This window comes from Silurus meridionalis, chromosome 14 (assembly GCF_014805685.1).
Source record: "Silurus meridionalis isolate SWU-2019-XX chromosome 14, ASM1480568v1, whole genome shotgun sequence".
Classification (NCBI taxonomy): Eukaryota; Metazoa; Chordata; class Actinopteri; order Siluriformes; family Siluridae; genus Silurus; species Silurus meridionalis.
In genome coordinates this window covers 11,866,149-11,882,308 of record NC_060897.1, presented here as the reverse complement: position 1 = coordinate 11,882,308, position 16,160 = coordinate 11,866,149, and the positions used below count along the sequence as shown (strand labels likewise).

The window sequence follows — 16,160 nt, the reverse complement described above, 5'->3', positions numbered from 1 at the left end:
ATTTCCAAATTTTGGGGAAATTAACAAAACTCAGCATCTGTTCGATTAAATACATAATCCCCAATGCAACATCCATAAATACTTAGCAGTGTAACCTGGCAGGGAGTACTGTTAAAGAAAATAATCAGAGTAGAAGGCTGTTACTATCCCAAAGTTTATCATTTTCTATCAACACACACCTTCAAATACTTCATGCCACTTACATTTTAATTTTAATTAACACATGACATTTTGCTTTTGTTATACAGATGGTCTAGAGTGATGACTCAAAATCTAAAATATTTTTCTGTAAGCAGGGAAACAGGTTGTTTGCCAAACAGCTGGAGTGTGGTACAATAATAAGTGTCTGCAGGAAACTGTGAAGCATGGTGGAGGTTGCTTTGCAAGTTTTTGGGCTAATTTCTGCAAATGGAGTTGGAGAATTGGTCAGGATTAATAATGCCCTCAATGCTGAGAAATAAAGCCAAGTTCCTTCAAAAACCGTGTGCAAGTGTACCCAGATGAATTTATGATCTTTTACAGGCAAAGGGTGGACACACATTTACTTTCCATTTTTACTACACTTTCCTGAAACATTTGCACAGTATTGTATTTCGTTTACATATATTGATGTTTTGTATAACTTTTTAAATAACTTTATATGTCTGCAATCTTCACAAACGGAACACACTATATCCAAGTAAACATTATTAATAAGATTACTTCCTTTTTTTATTTAGCTCATTATTAAACTCATTCACTACAATGGACCAGACATATAATCTAAAAACTATAGTATATGAACCCAACTGTGAATAAAAATAAAATAAAACAACATATTAAACCAATTTGGTTGAGCTACTCTAAAACGACGGACTTGGCAACGCGGACCAGGCCCCACCCGTGGCGCTCTTTTCCCCACCCGTTTTCTAAATAATCTGCACCACGAACTATTATTGGCTTGCGTTTGACATCACGTGCTCTCTCTCCTGTCTCTCGGCGAAAAATGTTTAATAAATCGGAGCGCAGAAGGCGGGGTTTGTGCGAATACAGGTGGGAAAGCGAAGAGACTCGTTTCCCATTAAGCGGCTGTAAGCGCTTCCGGCTCGGGGGCTTTGTGAGCGCGGCGTGTTTAGACTGCGGCGCTGCGCGGCTTCATTCGCTCTCACGCTGTTGCACGCGACCTTATCGGCTCTGCAGGTCTCCGCGTACAGTGTCTGTGAGTACAGAGAAAAACTATTGCTTATGGAAGAGACGCGTTTAATTCACTGGTGGGAGGAAAATAAATAATGGAGTTGCGACTCGACGCGTCGTCGCGCTTCGGGCAGAAGCTTTGTAACCGGGGAAGGCGGTTAGCAGTGCGGCTAACAGCGCTGTGGGGTTTCCCGCGGCTCGCCTGGACTTTCAGCCCTATAAGTGCAGGCTGTGTTTGTGGAAATATGGGTTTATTCGACGCTTTGCTGTTTTGTCGACAGAAAAAGCGAAGACATTTTGAGTTTCTTGCACAAGCTCCGGCTGTAAGGACGCCGGCCTGGTGCTCGAGGCGAGGCGGTCTGGCTCCACATGGTCTCCGGTGGGCTGCGAGGCCGCTGTGCTAGCTAACATGCTAACGAGCGACGGCAGGACACCCGGCTGACCACTGCCCTGTCCAGACGATGGCTAGTAATAATAGTAATAATAGTAAAGAGTGTGTGAATAAACGCGAATTAGTGAATTTGGAAAAATAATGTGCTTTACTGTTAAACCAGGCGGCTTGCTAGAAACTCGGACCTCAGTCTTGCTAGCTAACTAGCCCCTGGTTAATAGTCTAGTAGTCCGGATTAGTGCTGTTAGCTCTCCGGTGATGTGGTAGTCGTTAATCTGCCGCTCTGTGTGCGCTTCTGACACCGACAGACCTCTGGCTCTTTTTCTCTGTGTGAGAAATTAAATCGAGATTAAGATACAGGTACAGCCGAACGCATCAATTCAGGGATTAAAGTCACCCCGAGGCTTTGCGGTTCATCCCCAAATCCTGCGGCGGTGAAGAAACCAGGAGCAGGCCGCTGTAGAGGCGCTGATCACATCCACCGCTCCGAGCTATGTGTCTGCTCAGCCTCCATTACCCCGCGAACTGATCCTCATTACCTCTGATCATGCCGGATAAGTGTGTGTGTGTGTGTGTGTGTGTGTGTGTACACTGAAAATATAGGTCATTCAGTCAGATACACTGATGATCCCAAATTAATCGATTACTAACCCTAAAGTGGTCGTTAGTTGAATCAGGAAGTGGTTAAGAGTTTGTGCCACTGACCAGAAGGGTGTTGGTTAAAATCCCAGATGGCCTAGCTTTAATCCTCAACTCTACTCACATCGCTTTGAATAAAACCAAATAAGAGGAAATCTAAATTGGGTTGAGAAGAATACCCTAAACTGTCCAGAAAAGGCTTCGAGATACTCAGTTGAGAAACTGTACTTAATTCTCTTTCTTCCTCTCTTTATTTGTAGGATGGAGTGGCAGCCAGATGAACAAGGACTCCAACAGGTCCTGCAGCTCCTGAAAGACTCCCAGTCCCCCAACACAGCCACTCAGAGAGCTGTGCAGCAAGTATCCTACTCCCCAGAAAGCCTTTTCTTGTCTGATTAATGTTTGTAAATAATGTTCAGTGTAGATAAACAGGAAACCCAGGACAAGGCTGTTTTGTCTGAGCTGCTAATGCGTGTTTATATTGGCAGCCAATTAATGTTAAAGAGCTAGATAGAGTAAAAGTCTTACTGCCAATTGACCTTTCTCAACTTAACACAACAGGCAGTGTTGTGATGCTGTAATTCTAGTGCAAGATACACTATGTGAATCCCACTGCCTCACACAGCAGAAGTGTTTTTCTAGGTTGGTTGGTTGGTTTGCATTCCTGGACGATTGTAACACTTTTGCAAGTACAGCGGAGAATCACAGTGCAGATACGCATTGCAATTTTGTCTCGGGAAGCATGCCTAGTGTGGGTATGGGAACAAACAAAACCCTTTTCCTTGCATTAAAATTGTAATCTGCAAAGGGAATATTACCAGAAATAATAAAGATCAATACATAACTGGTTTAAGATTTATAAGATCACTGTTCTAAAATGTACGTCATTTTGAGTCTTACCCACCAACTTTATAAAATCTTTCTTTTTAATACTTCAAAGACCTCAAGCTTTGATCTTTGTTTTAGACTGCCAGCAGTAATTGCCTATTGTTGAAAAGTTATATACTTTTATACTAAATTGTTGAAGTTGGTTAGGGGTTTGGATTCAGATGTCTGTCTTAACAGCAGTGTTCTTATCTGGATGAAGCCCTGATTATTCAGTGTGCTTTATAAATCCTCTCCTCCCTCTCCCATTTTTTCTGTCATTCCTCATGAAGATTTTTAGATTTTGTCCTGAGTGAAATCAACAGTAAACCCCAATTTAGCATTACATCAGCGTACACCCTAGCATTGCATTTTGGAAGTTGCTTAAAATCTTTTCCTCTGTGAATAATTGCTTTTTATGATTGGTTATGGTGGTGCAGCTGTGGGTGAGCAGATTTACTGTGCTTGGCTCGTGAGTGGATTGAGTGTTACACTGCCTTTCCTTAACCATGTCCTCAGAAACTAGAGCAGCTAAACCAGTTTCCAGACTTCAACAACTATCTCATCTTCGTCTTAACACGACTGAAATCTGAGGGTAAGATATGATCCTGCCTTGTTCCTCTTCTCCCCTCCCTCTCTTTCTGTTCTAATGGTGTCCATTTCACCACTAACATGTGAACCCCTCACAGATGAGCCAACTCGTTCACTCAGTGGTCTGATTCTGAAGAACAACGTCAAAGCGCACTACCAGAATTTCCCTCCAGCAGTGGCAGATTTCATAAAGCAGGAATGTCTGGGCAACATTGGGGACCCCTCTCCTCTCATTCGTGCTACAATTGGTATGTCGCCTTTGCCAAAAAAATGCTCAATATTTTGTGTTCGTGTTCTATTAACTGTACATTGATTTTTAAGTATTACTAATCTTATTTATATTTGAACCATCATGTACTAAATAAGGCCTTGTTATAGATTTAGTATTGAATTGCTCTGCTAAATAAAGATGACATAATATGCTACTTAATTTAGTTATGTGGCTGAAAAGGTAATAAAAAGGCTTCTTGTATTTGCTGAGTAATTCGTGCTCATAAAATGTTGTTCTCAGACATCTAATGGTGTTTCCAATGCAGGTATCCTGATCACAACCATTTCATCTAAAGGGGAGCTGCAGACATGGCCTGAGTTGCTGCCTCAGCTCTGCAACCTGCTCAACTCAGAAGATTACAACACCTGCGAGGTCTGCACTTGTTTTCTCGTTTACAATTCGTTATTGCGTCCTATGCTTTGCATTCAAGCCGTGCTTCATATAGCAGTTTTTTAGAAAATGTCTTGATTACCCTGATTGAGCTCATTGTGTGCTTAACTGTAATGGTGGTATTTTTAATATCTGTGATAGAGGCATTTTATGCTTATAATGCCTGTATCTTAGACACCCAGCACTTAATCAGAGCAAATCTGAGGTCAGGATTGATTGGAGTGTTACCATTCCTAAAAATGGAGAGGGTAGGATCTAAATCCCATCAGTTTAATGGAGCAGATTTGCACTCATTTGAGATAAAGCCACAGTAACTTGCTTTTTGCCGTTAAGAAATTGATTTCAAACATTAGAAGGGTAGAAGTAGTAGATCCTCTTTGCACACATCTTATAATGTACACCTTCTCTGTGCCACTATTGGGCAGAGGCAATGTACTATTTTTGCACATTTAACAGTAGCACCCAGTGATGTGCGTAGTTTATGAAATAGTTTGTTACAATGCATTCAGTAACTTGGGTTGCCTCTGCCTTTTTGTGTGTTCAGGGATCATTTGGTGCGCTACAGAAGATATGTGAAGATTCATCTGAGTTGCTGGACAGTGATGCATTGAACAGGCCTCTAAATATTATGATCCCTAAATTCCTACAGTTCTTCAAGCACTGTAGCCCTAAGATCAGGTAAGTCACCTGAGATTAACCGCAGCAGTTTCATTATATATCCTGCTAGAGCTGTGTGTTACATACTGTACAGATAAATCTTTTGGAATGGATATTTTTTTTTCTGCAGATCTCATGCTATCGCTTGTGTGAACCAGTTTATCATTGGTCGAGCTCAAGCTTTGATGGACAATATTGACACTTTTATTGAGGTAATTTGTAATCTGATTACCTGTGGTGGTTGTAAATGTTTATCCCACTGCTGTTTTGCATGTCTGACTCGTCTTTCTGTGGTGTGATAGAGTTTATTTGCGCTGGCTGCAGATGAAGACTCTGAAGTGAGGAAGAATGTTTGTCGAGCACTGGTCATGCTGCTCGAGGTTCGAATCGACCGCCTTATCCCGCACATGCACAGCATTGTTCAGGTAAGCCTCCTCTTCCTAATCAAACATGCACAACCATAAAACCCTATCAGAACGATGAGTAAGGAGGTTTTTTTTTTGTTGTGTATTTTCAGTACATGCTACAACGCACACAGGATCCAGATGAGAATGTGGCTCTGGAGGCTTGTGAGTTTTGGCTCACCCTGGCTGAGCAGCCCATCTGCAAAGAAGTTCTTTCTGGACATCTGGTTCAGTGAGTCATCAGTGAATTATATACACAATGTATATATTAGTAAATTAGTCCAACTGGCTTTCTGGAATTCTGTCTGGTTGTCTTGTGGATGCTGCTGAGTCTTCAGCAGGAAAGTCACGTCCATGTCCACAAGTGCCTTTTCTCCTTTTTGCCTTCTTGCTAAAGTGATTGTGGAGATACCAGGAAACTGCTTCTCTGATATCAACTAAATCAGGGGTCTCACCAAACCTGAATGTTATATATATTAGAAAATGTGATTTAGCTCATGGCTAAGATAATTACAGTCAGATTTAGAGGTCACATTTTAAATAATCCAAGAAGTTGAGAGATGTGGTTTTATGCAAATTAATTCCTTCCTGTTTGACTTTGTAAAAGGTCCAAATAAAGCACAGACTCTTTTGCATAAGGTTTTGGTCTGCTAAACCTTTGCCAGTGCATGGTGAAGGCAGATTCTCCCCAGGTTGCAAGGAGACACAAGAAAACATTTTTTTGCAAGGGGCATCGATTGTGATCTCTTATTCAGCATCCACATCTCCACATTTGCACCTCTGTTTAGCAAAGACATAGCTTCATAGCTTGGCAATTTTTTTAATTTATTTAGTTAAGTCCTAATTTGGCCAAAAAAATGTTTGATGTGCGACTAGACTTTTTTAAAAGTTGTGTATGTGTGGCCAATAGAATAGTTTGTTCTCAGAATTTACTAGAGTAGAAAGCAGCAGAGAGTAATGCTGGGTGGTGACGGGAGACGTGTAGATCACACATTCATCCTGTCACCATGGAGATGATGACACCAGAGTCCTTGACTGCTAGTGATGTGCGATGTATTCATACTGTCTGATCCATTGCAGCCCAGCGTCTCACCCCCTTTGTGGCTACTTTAATGTGCCGCGAGTCATAAAGTCTATTAAATCTTCTTTTTTTAACGGTGGGAAGCTTGCGTTCTTTTATTCACCATTGAATATCGATAAATATTATAATTGCCAAAAATGCTTGCATTTTTGTTACATAGCACCTTTACAGGAATGCCTATTTTACTTTCTTAATGATACAGTGGCCAGGAAAACTCTGAGATAAAGAGGAAACCTTGAAAGGAACCAGATTCCAAAAGGGAAACCCTTAATGTTTTGGTTGGCATCAGATTGTGCCGTTGAGTTATTAGTGTTTCCGTAACTATATGCTTAAAAAATAACTGTACCGATTACTAAAAATAATCACTGGAACTGGTAATCAGCTGTTTATTTGTAAACTTGGCTATGTCCCATGATAGAACTGGACATCAAATCAGGGTTTGAATGGTGTGTGAATTAGATTTATTTTTAACCAGTGTGCAGCTTAGCAGCTGTTAGTGCGACACATTCATATGTTCTAAATCTGCCTTCTTTCAGACTGATTCCTATCCTGGTAAATGGAATGAAGTACTCTGAAATCGACATCATCTTGCTAAAGGTGAGGAAGGACACATTTTTCCAGGATTTTGCCCAGTTTGTGGCCTGTCAATGGGAATGACGATACCTTGTGCTCTTGAGACACACTATGATGTTTCACGTATTCATACTGTCTGACCCAGAGGCCTCATGTCTGCAGTTCCTTGCTTTAATACCTGTTTGTCGGAATGGAAGCATTTCTGTGCTCCCCACCATTAAGAAGCCTTTTATGAATTTACAGCTAATGTGATCTTACTGTGTGGGTGGAAGGTGTGATTTTTTTTTTTTTTTTTTTTTTTTTTTTTTTTTCTCCTTCTTCTTCTTCTTCTCTTAACTCATTTGTCATGCATTGCAGGCTGCTTTGTTAGAAAATGGTCATGGAGTTAAAATTAGAACCTCTTTTTTCTTTACACGTTTCAATAAATTACTTTAACAGAACAATATATTCTCAAGCTGATCCTTGTTCTAGACTGATACAATGGTACAATCAACACAGGCATAATTTGTTTATTAAAATAACTGATGTTTGTTTTGACCATCAATTGATGGTCCAGTCTTAATGTAGTCTGTTTGACCTTGTAGGGTGACGTGGAGGAGGATGAGGCTGTTCCGGACAGTGAGCAAGACATCAAACCACGTTTCCACAAGTCTCGCACAGTCACACTGCAGCACGAGGGAGGCGAGGGAGAGGAGGGGGAGGACATTGATGAAGATGATGATGACGACGATGACACACTGTCTGACTGGAATCTACGTAAGTGTTATTCGTGCGCTGCTTAGGTTGCATTTTGTTACTTGTATTGCTTTGCAAGATAAACATCTGTTTATTTTTTTTCTTATTAGAAGTATTTGTATAACAAAAAAGGATGTTGTGACTAGATTTGGGCTGTATCGATTCCTCGAGCAATTCGATTACAAAAATTTATTGGGGCAAATGAATTCATCCTGATGCTTCGTTTAGTCCACTTAACTAAACACGGAGCACTGTTTCTCGCGGACCATTATTACTGACGCACCAAACTCTGGAGCGCTCTGGACAGGTAACGCAGAAGATGCTGCAGAATTATAAATAAAGGAACGGGAAGCGAGGAGAAGATTCAGGCCAAAGAAAATGCCAGAACATTTTGGGATAATTTCAAACGGAAACATAGAGAACACCATACGGTGCGGCTACCGTTTTAAAAAGAATTAGAAATTGATTATTTATATACAGTCCGTTCAAAAAGTCCCTTTGCAGTGGCCGTGTAGAGCAGGTAGTGTGGCACATTTTTAAAGCTGCCCATAAACACATTAAATAAAAAGTTTCCCATAATCTACTCTGCTACTCTACATAATCTAACTCCTTGTATTTTGTATGGCTATTAAATGCACTAATTGGGTTTAGTTTTCAACGATATTCTTTTATGCAAGTCTAGCAATGAAAATTAAAAAAAATTCTAAAAAGTTTAAGGTAATTGTTCATTTTAAGAGACCCATCTTATTTTCTCTTATTTATTATTGCTATTAATAAAGAAAAAGTACTTCTTATCCGATTTAATAATTGTTAGAATGCTCGATTACTAAAATAATCAATAGCAGCAACCCTAGACTAGATATAAATGAGATGGTAACCAGCCTGGTTGGTTTCAGTGGAGGTGATGACAAGTTATACCATGATTATCCATGATGTGCAAGTATTCATACTGTCTGATCCACTGAGGTTAGTGAGGCAAATACTTGTGATGCCCATATTTGGAATAAAGTACAATGTGTAACAATGAAATAAAAACCAGTATATATTTTTAAAACCTTTCTTGTTGGCAGCTTTCTTATAGTTTAATAAAGAGTGATTCAGGAAAATGAGAAATTAACATTTTTCTTTCATTTTTAGGTAAATGCTCGGCTGCAGCACTGGATGTGTTGGCGAATGTGTTTCGGGACGACTTGCTACCCCACCTGCTCCCTCTGCTGAAAGACTTGCTGTTTCACCCAGATTGGGTTGTCAAGGAGTCTGGCATTCTGGTTCTGGGGGCCATTGCTGAGGGTATTTGAGTTGTGCTTTTATTACTATATTAGTAGTAGTGTTCAATATGTGGTTTACATTCTGATGCTCTAACTGTTGACTTGTATGTTTGCCGGACGAAGTAGAGCAGCTCACTCACTGTTCCCGATGTTTGTGCTCTTCTTTGTGTAGGGTGTGTGCAGGGAATGGTTCCCTACCTGCCAGAATTAATTCCCCACTTGATTCAGTGTCTGTGTGATAAGAAAGCTCTGGTGCGCTCCATCGCCTGCTGGACACTGAGCCGCTATGCTCACTGGGTGGTGAGCCAACCACCTGATGCCTACCTCAAACCACTCATGACGGAGCTGCTCAAACGCATTCTTGATGGAAATAAGAGAGTGCAGGAGGCGGCCTGCAGGTTTGTGGCAACATTTAAAAAGCTGTATAGATAAATTTAACCACAGGCTTAGTTAGGGAGAAAATGTAGATGAGTAATATTTTATACCAGGTTTTATTTTGGTTTAAAAAAATGTATTCCTAAAATCCATAACTTAATAACAATTGACAGTCTATTTATTTATTATGCTTTAACACTACATACTTGCATGCATTCTATAACCCTCACTTTAGCGTTGCTTAATCAAGCTGGATATTTAGAGAAAACATCTAGTGATATCTGAAGCTAATTGACTTGATTGAAAGTTTTTTACCGTTTGTGTTAAATTGTGCGTACTAAATTAAAGCTATTGATATGACCTCAATACATGATACAGGATTACATCTTTATGTATAAAATAAGTGATTTGGGTGACTGCTTTCTTGGGCAATTAAATAATTAGATAGTATTTTATATTTTGATTTCAAAAGTCAAATTTAGATCACAAGCCTCGCTTCACTTTCATGGTTTCTTTTCCCTGCAGTGCGTTTGCAACTCTGGAGGAGGAGGCTTGCACAGAGCTTGTTCCTTATCTCGGCTTCATTCTTGACACACTGGTCTTTGCTTTTGGGAAATACCAGCACAAAAACCTTCTCATCTTGTATGATGCCATTGGGACACTGGCTGACTCTGTGGGCCATCATCTCAACCAGCCTGTGAGTTTGGAGCATTGACATAAAAGGCATATAAAGGGAACTTTTTTTTTTCTTTCATATTTTAAAGTTTTCATGTGCTTAATCTATATATTAATCTTTCTCACAGGAATATATCCAGAAGCTGATGCCCCCTCTCATACAAAAATGGAATGAGCTAAAAGATGAAGACAAAGATCTGTTTCCTTTGTTAGAGGTGAATAAGTGATCATTTGTAGGTTAAATTACACGTTGTGTTAAATACAGTATTGTGCATCGCCCAGTCTGAATATTTTTGCTGAGATTTTTATTTTTTTTATTTTTAGTGTCTCTCATCAGTGGCCACGGCTCTGCAGAGTGGCTTCCTGCCTTACTGCGAACCAGTGTATCAGCGCTGTGTCACTCTGGTGCAGAAAACCCTGGCTCAGGCAATGGTGAATGCATATACACAGCAAAAACTCATGTATGCTGCCTGATTTGTGTTTATACAAGGGCTGAAATAAATATAATTGAGACCCATCTTATTTTCTCTTGTATATTTAGTATTTACTTTAAAAGGACTTCTAATTCGATTAATCAATGGAATAATCGGTAGAAAAACTCGATTACTAAAATAACTGATAGCTACAGCCCTAGTTTATAGATACATTGATCAGATGATTAGCTTTTATTTGAAATGGTTGCAAAGGAGTGTTGAATCTTATTTAATTCATCTTCACTGTTGCGGGAGCAGCTAGAAATAGTTACTGGTAGTGTCCTGTGGACCTCTTGATAACTGTTGTGCAATTTAGCATTGATATCAGTAATTATAGTAATAACTTGTATCTGTACCAATGTTTTAATGTACAGTGTTCAATTATAAAAAAATTGTATTAAACAGTCCATATGTTATACAGCTTTATAAAAACATCAAAGCATTTTGATTCCTTTTGTTGGTCACAGGTTACTGCTGCTTGCTTTGGTAACATGTAAAGCAGATGCATGTTCTCGGAGCACTTCATGATCCATCTTTTGTCCTTCTAGATGTATAACCAGCACCCAGAGCAGTACGAGGCTCCGGATAAGGACTTCATGATCGTAGCTCTGGATCTCCTTAGCGGACTGGCCGAGGGCCTCGGGGGGCATGTTGAGAGACTAGTAGCTCGCAGCAACATCATGACACTCCTCTTCCAGTGCATGCAGGTACCCAAAAAAGGGGAAAACCTTGTGCTTAGTACAGAGACTTGTATATATGTTTGTGACGCTAAACTGTTTTTAAATGTAGGACACTATGCCTGAGGTGAGGCAGAGTTCCTTTGCTCTGTTGGGAGACCTGACCAAGGCCTGCTTCCTTCATGTTAAGCCCTGCATCTGTAAGTCATGCTATTGTAGCAGTGTTGATACTACTGACCTGCTTAAAGTAGTGTGTATGAGATATTCAGTGAGTATGGCCTTCTGATTCTGTGTTTGCTCTACAGCTGAGTTCATGCCTATTCTGGGGCTGAACCTGAACCCAGAGTTCATTTCTGTGTGTAATAACGCCACCTGGGCCATTGGTGAGATCTCCATACAGATGGGTAAGTTCTGATGCCTGGTTAAATAAAAGCCCCTCTATTCACCACATATCTGTGATGTGTGCTGGTACCATGAAACAAAATTTCTATTTCATTGTAAGGAAATCTAATTTCCCCAAAACTGTCACCATGCAAATTTCTTTTTCAAAGTCTGGTTAATTTAGTTTTAACAAATCAGGTATAGAAGAAATCTGTGCTCTTTTCACACTGGGGTATTACTAATCATTACTTTCCGTTTATTTGTATCCATTCATGACCAGCTTTAAGTTATAATTTTATTAGTAATACAACCACATTTATTTCCCCTGAAAAATAGTGACTTTTTTTTTTTTTTTCCTCAGTACGGAAATCTTCTCAGATTTTGTCTATGGTAATCGCACACATTAGTCAGTGGTGAACAAGTTGATAAAGTATACACTGACCCGCCACGTTAATAGGAACGTCAGTAACTTTGCTTATTCGTGGAATTTTTCAATTAGACAATAATTCATGTTCTGATGTTTAATGTGAGCACTACTTGAAGCTCCTGACCTCTGTCTGTTTTCATGCATTGCATCTCCTGCACATGATTGGTATGAATGACTTTAATAGGTGTGCATGTGTTCCTATTAATGTGGCCAGTGAGTGTATTAAACCTATTAAAGGATGGAAATTATCATTAGTCTTTTTGAGAGAGGTACAAAGAGAGCTTGTGTTTGTGTACACTGTTAGTCCTGTGCACTCTTGTTAGTTTTCCTGCTGGGCATCTTGTGTATGTGTGCATTCGTTTCTGCATGCTAGGCTGCAGGCAGGCTAGTGACAGTGTTTGGTGTTTCTACAGGCTCAGGTGACAGGAAGCAGGAAGGTGTTTGTACAGGTGAGATAGGAAGGAAGCTAATTGTTTTATGTGAAAGACTGCTTTACTTTATCTGAAATGGTTTACCCCAGTGATTAGTGATAGTCAGCACTGGTTGGGTTTTCTCCTATTCCGTGTTTTGTTTATTGTGGCTCAGCTGTTTGTCTTATGGTCTCAGGTGCAGAGATGGAGCCATATGTGGGACTGGTGCTTAACAACCTTGTGGAGATTATTAATAGACCCAATACTCCCAAGACTCTGCTGGAGAACACTGGTATGACCGTTGCAGTTTGACTTCTGTGTTTCAGTGCGACACTGACCTTTATAATGAAATGTGATGGTCATGAAACAAAAAAGTTGTGGAATTTAATGTTTTAAATGATGCTTTTCTATCTGTCCTGAAACAGCCATTACTATTGGTCGGCTGGGATACGTTTGTCCTCAGGAGGTCGCACCCATGCTGCCCCAGTTCATACGCCCTTGGTGAGTTTTTGAGCCCTGCTCCTACATCCCACAAAATTTTACATTTTATTATTAACATATAATAGAAGTTTACGTATTTATTAGAAATTATTATAAAACTTGTAATGAGTCATTTCTGCAATTTAGGTGTCAGTCACTCAGAAACATCAGGGACAACGAGGAAAAAGATTCGGCTTTCAGAGGCATCTGTCTAATGATCGGAGTAAATCCTGGAGGTGTGGTGCAGGTAAATACATTTTAAATTTAATTTAAGCCCAAAAACAGCTAGCATTGGACATGTTCCGGTTAATTTGCAGACCGTTTTCAATTCTTGCATCCTAAATGCTCCACATAAGAATAGACCTGTGCCATAAGCCGTGTGTAAAATCGCTCCATAATCAGCAATGGAAAAAAATCTGAACCCTGTCTGTTTCTTCTTATTCTGAATGTTAATCCACAGTGTTTGTTTCATCCAGGACTTTATTTTCTTCTGTGATGCTGTGGCATCTTGGGTGAACCCGAAAGAAGACCTTAGAGACATGTTTTACAAGGTAGCCATCAGATAATTGTACAGTGTCCTCACCCCTTTCTCTGAGAAGACGCTTAATTCAGTGTGTCCTGTTGCAGATCTTGCATGGCTTTAAGGACCAGGTTGGAGAGGAGAACTGGCAGCAGTTCTGTGAGCAGTTCCCCCCACAGCTGAAGGAGCGGCTGTCGGCCTGCTACGGCGTTTAGTCGCCCCTCCTCACTGACACAGGACACGCCTGTTAGGTACAGCGTCTCTTTATTATTTGCCTTGGGTAAATGTAGCTATATTGTTTACTTATTTTTAGTCTTAGTTCTAGGAAGATATGATTAATTTATCTATTGTATAAAGATACTAATTTTCCATCACACATTGAGCTACATCTCAATATAGCTCATAGCTCATCTGTTGGAGCAGACCACACAAATGTTTACTTGCTAAATTATATCTCCCACCCACTGACGGAGAGAGAGCGTGTTATTCACTTCACCTATCAGTGTTCATAGTTATGCCTGTTTGGTGTACATTGATTATTGTGATGCCAATACTTGGATAGAAGAATGTCATGAGTCAACTTGTTACTAACATTTTATATTCCCAACATTTGCATCTTTCTCCAGGTTGAATCTCCGGGAGGGTCACTGGGGGAAACTCATCCATGTGTGTATTGCCCTGCTACTGGAGGGGGGAGGCTGGCGCGACGATCATCCCTGCACCCTGTGTCTGTGTGAGGGAGGGTGGGAAGGGTGGGAGGGGGTTAGGGGGAGCCAACCTCTGCATCAAACGCTGCGGTTTAGCGGTCCGCGCACTGAGTAGGAATTTTTAAATAAAAATGAAAGCAAAAGGGGATCTAGGCTGGGATAGAGGGAGGGAGGGAACTCGTAGGCAGGGCTTGCCACCTGATAACTCCACTGCTCTCTTCTGCTGAGGGAGAGCACTATCGGGAGGGGGGAGGCTGGGTGGCACCAATGCACCCACCAATAGTACAGTCTAGTCTAAGCCCTGGCACCTCAGCTAGACACCTATAGCACACAAGCGCATTCAGTAGACCGGCACACTCGTTAGAAAAGCTTAAGGCGACCTGTTGCCCGGGTGGTAATGCATACACATAAGAAATCTACAATATCTTTAATGGGTATTGGTTGAACACATCAATACTAAAATGACTTTTAACCACAGGGATTGTTGGCTAGAGGTAAGGCACGAGATATCTATAACAATAGGGAGATAAGTACTAGTACCTTTTTAAAATATGTGATCATAACCAGTAAGTACAGTGCATATTGTCTCGCTTTCAGGCTGTTTTGCATATTTCCAGGCTGTTGTTGTAACCACTTTGCAGCTGGCACTTAAGGTTCATTATTCTCCCCATCAAAGTGTTTCGTGTTGACCCTGATTCTGCTGTAACCAGAACGATCTTCAGGAACTGTAACTCTAGTGCTCACTGTTTTTCCTTTCTTATGCTTGCTTAGTTAAGGGAATGATAAAGGTTTGCATGACTCTGGACCCTTGGAGAAATCAGTGCAATGTGCAGGTGTCAGGTTGTTTCTTTTTAAAAAAAAAAAAAAAAAAAATCTTGGTTTTTTTTTTTTTTATTATTTTCTTTTTAATCCAGAGCTTCTCAGTGTACAGTGTTAACAGGTGTAGCTTTATTGTGAATTTTCAGTTAGGTCAGTGTGGATCGACGTTCCATTTCCTTTGCAGCTGTAGTTTGAGCTGCGTTTCACATCTAGATGTACTCCATTAAAAAAAACCGTACTGCAGCCTGACCTTCCTGTAAACTAAGAGAATGTGCTGCTAATGCATTTAAAAGCAAATGTTATGAATTAAATGTCAGAACTCATTAAGGGATTTCAATGCACTTTCTCTTATAAGGACTTTCACACAGCAATCCAGCAGGCTGCATTAATGCCACTCTTGGTTAAAGGTGAGCTCCAAGTAATGAGACTTTTACAGCATGATAAACACAAGATGACTGCAGTGTTTAACTCGTAGTACCCTGTATTGACAGCTTTTATGTAGACACAGTAGACAGATTTGATGAAACCATGTGTAATCATGTGGATGATTTAGTGTAAAATTTGTTCCAATCTTACACAAATAATTCATTAGTTTTACCCTGTGCACTGTGACTCGACTTATAGTTCAATATAAAAGCATATGAGTGACTCAACCTTTAATGAAGAAACTTTTTTTTTTTTTTTTTTTTTAAGCTATGGCTAGGTACTACATGCTGAGTTTAGATTCATTTTGGCCATCTTTGGAAGAAAGACAGGTATTAGATGCCTATACAGAATTGTACTGTTTCCCAGAGAAAGCCCACTTGCAGTTTTTTCACCATGTATTTGCTGTGTTAAACTGATTTGACTGAGGCCTTATAGGATGCACACACCTGATTTTATCTCTGCACAATTCTACATATTTGGCTTTAATACCAAAAAAATGTACAAAGAACAGAGGCTGTTTTATATAGCCATAAAAGCAATAGCCATGTCTCTGCTAGATTGCAGATGCTAATGTGTCTTCAAGGTCCTCCAGGTTTGCTTTGTCTTCAAACTTGATGTAAAGTAAAACTGTACCATGCATGAAACAAAGACTCAGTGTGGTGCTTGTTTAATGTCTTCTGGATTTTACTTCCTGTTATGAGATCATTTAACCACCACTGAGCCAGTAATAGGTGATTTGAAGTACCGTTTAAA

The 16,160-nt window shown here is 40.1% G+C and overlaps 1 protein-coding gene and 2 non-coding genes across 4 annotated transcripts; all 3 read left to right on the top strand.

The window, feature by feature from the left end:
• Positions 1-1,041: 1,041 nt before the first annotated feature.
• tnpo2a (transportin 2a) lies at positions 1,042-16,055 on the top strand. 2 transcript variants are annotated; one of them, XM_046865770.1, is made up of 26 exons: positions 1,043-1,198; positions 2,464-2,563; positions 3,587-3,662; positions 3,757-3,906; positions 4,195-4,301; positions 4,864-4,997; positions 5,107-5,188; positions 5,279-5,401; positions 5,494-5,612; positions 6,998-7,058; positions 7,619-7,790; positions 8,907-9,059; positions 9,210-9,435; positions 9,938-10,109; positions 10,216-10,302; positions 10,412-10,519; positions 11,109-11,267; positions 11,350-11,437; positions 11,543-11,641; positions 12,459-12,494; positions 12,652-12,747; positions 12,881-12,956; positions 13,083-13,182; positions 13,412-13,486; positions 13,563-13,706; positions 14,082-16,055. In XM_046865770.1, the coding sequence occupies exons 2-25, from the start codon at positions 2,465-2,467 to the stop codon at positions 13,668-13,670; spliced, it is 2,706 nt and encodes a 901-aa protein (XP_046721726.1). In that variant the 5' UTR covers positions 1,043-1,198; position 2,464; the 3' UTR covers positions 13,671-13,706; positions 14,082-16,055. The 2 variants fall into 2 exon arrangements, with proteins under 2 accessions (XP_046721728.1, XP_046721726.1); XM_046865772.1 differs by lacking the exon at positions 12,459-12,494 and having other exon boundaries at positions 1,042-1,198.
• LOC124397402 lies at positions 6,388-6,455 on the top strand. Its single transcript, XR_006927923.1, has one exon. It is a non-coding gene; the product is annotated as a small nucleolar RNA SNORD41 (small nucleolar RNA).
• Positions 7,109-7,179, top strand: LOC124397401. Its single transcript, XR_006927922.1, has one exon. It is a non-coding gene; the product is annotated as a small nucleolar RNA SNORD41 (small nucleolar RNA).
• Positions 16,056-16,160: the final 105 nt, after the last annotated feature.

Excerpts from the sequence above, each read along its gene's own strand:
- tnpo2a (XM_046865770.1), top strand. The coding sequence starts at position 2,465 with ATGGAGTGGCAGCCAGATGAACAAGGACTCCAACAGGTCCTGCAGCTC. Across the intron at positions 3,907-4,194 it reads TCTCATTCGTGCTACAATTG|GTATCCTGATCACAACCATT; the intron begins GTATGTCGCCTT and ends TTTCCAATGCAG. Across the intron at positions 7,791-8,906 it reads ACTGTCTGACTGGAATCTAC|GTAAATGCTCGGCTGCAGCA; the intron begins GTAAGTGTTATT and ends TTTCATTTTTAG.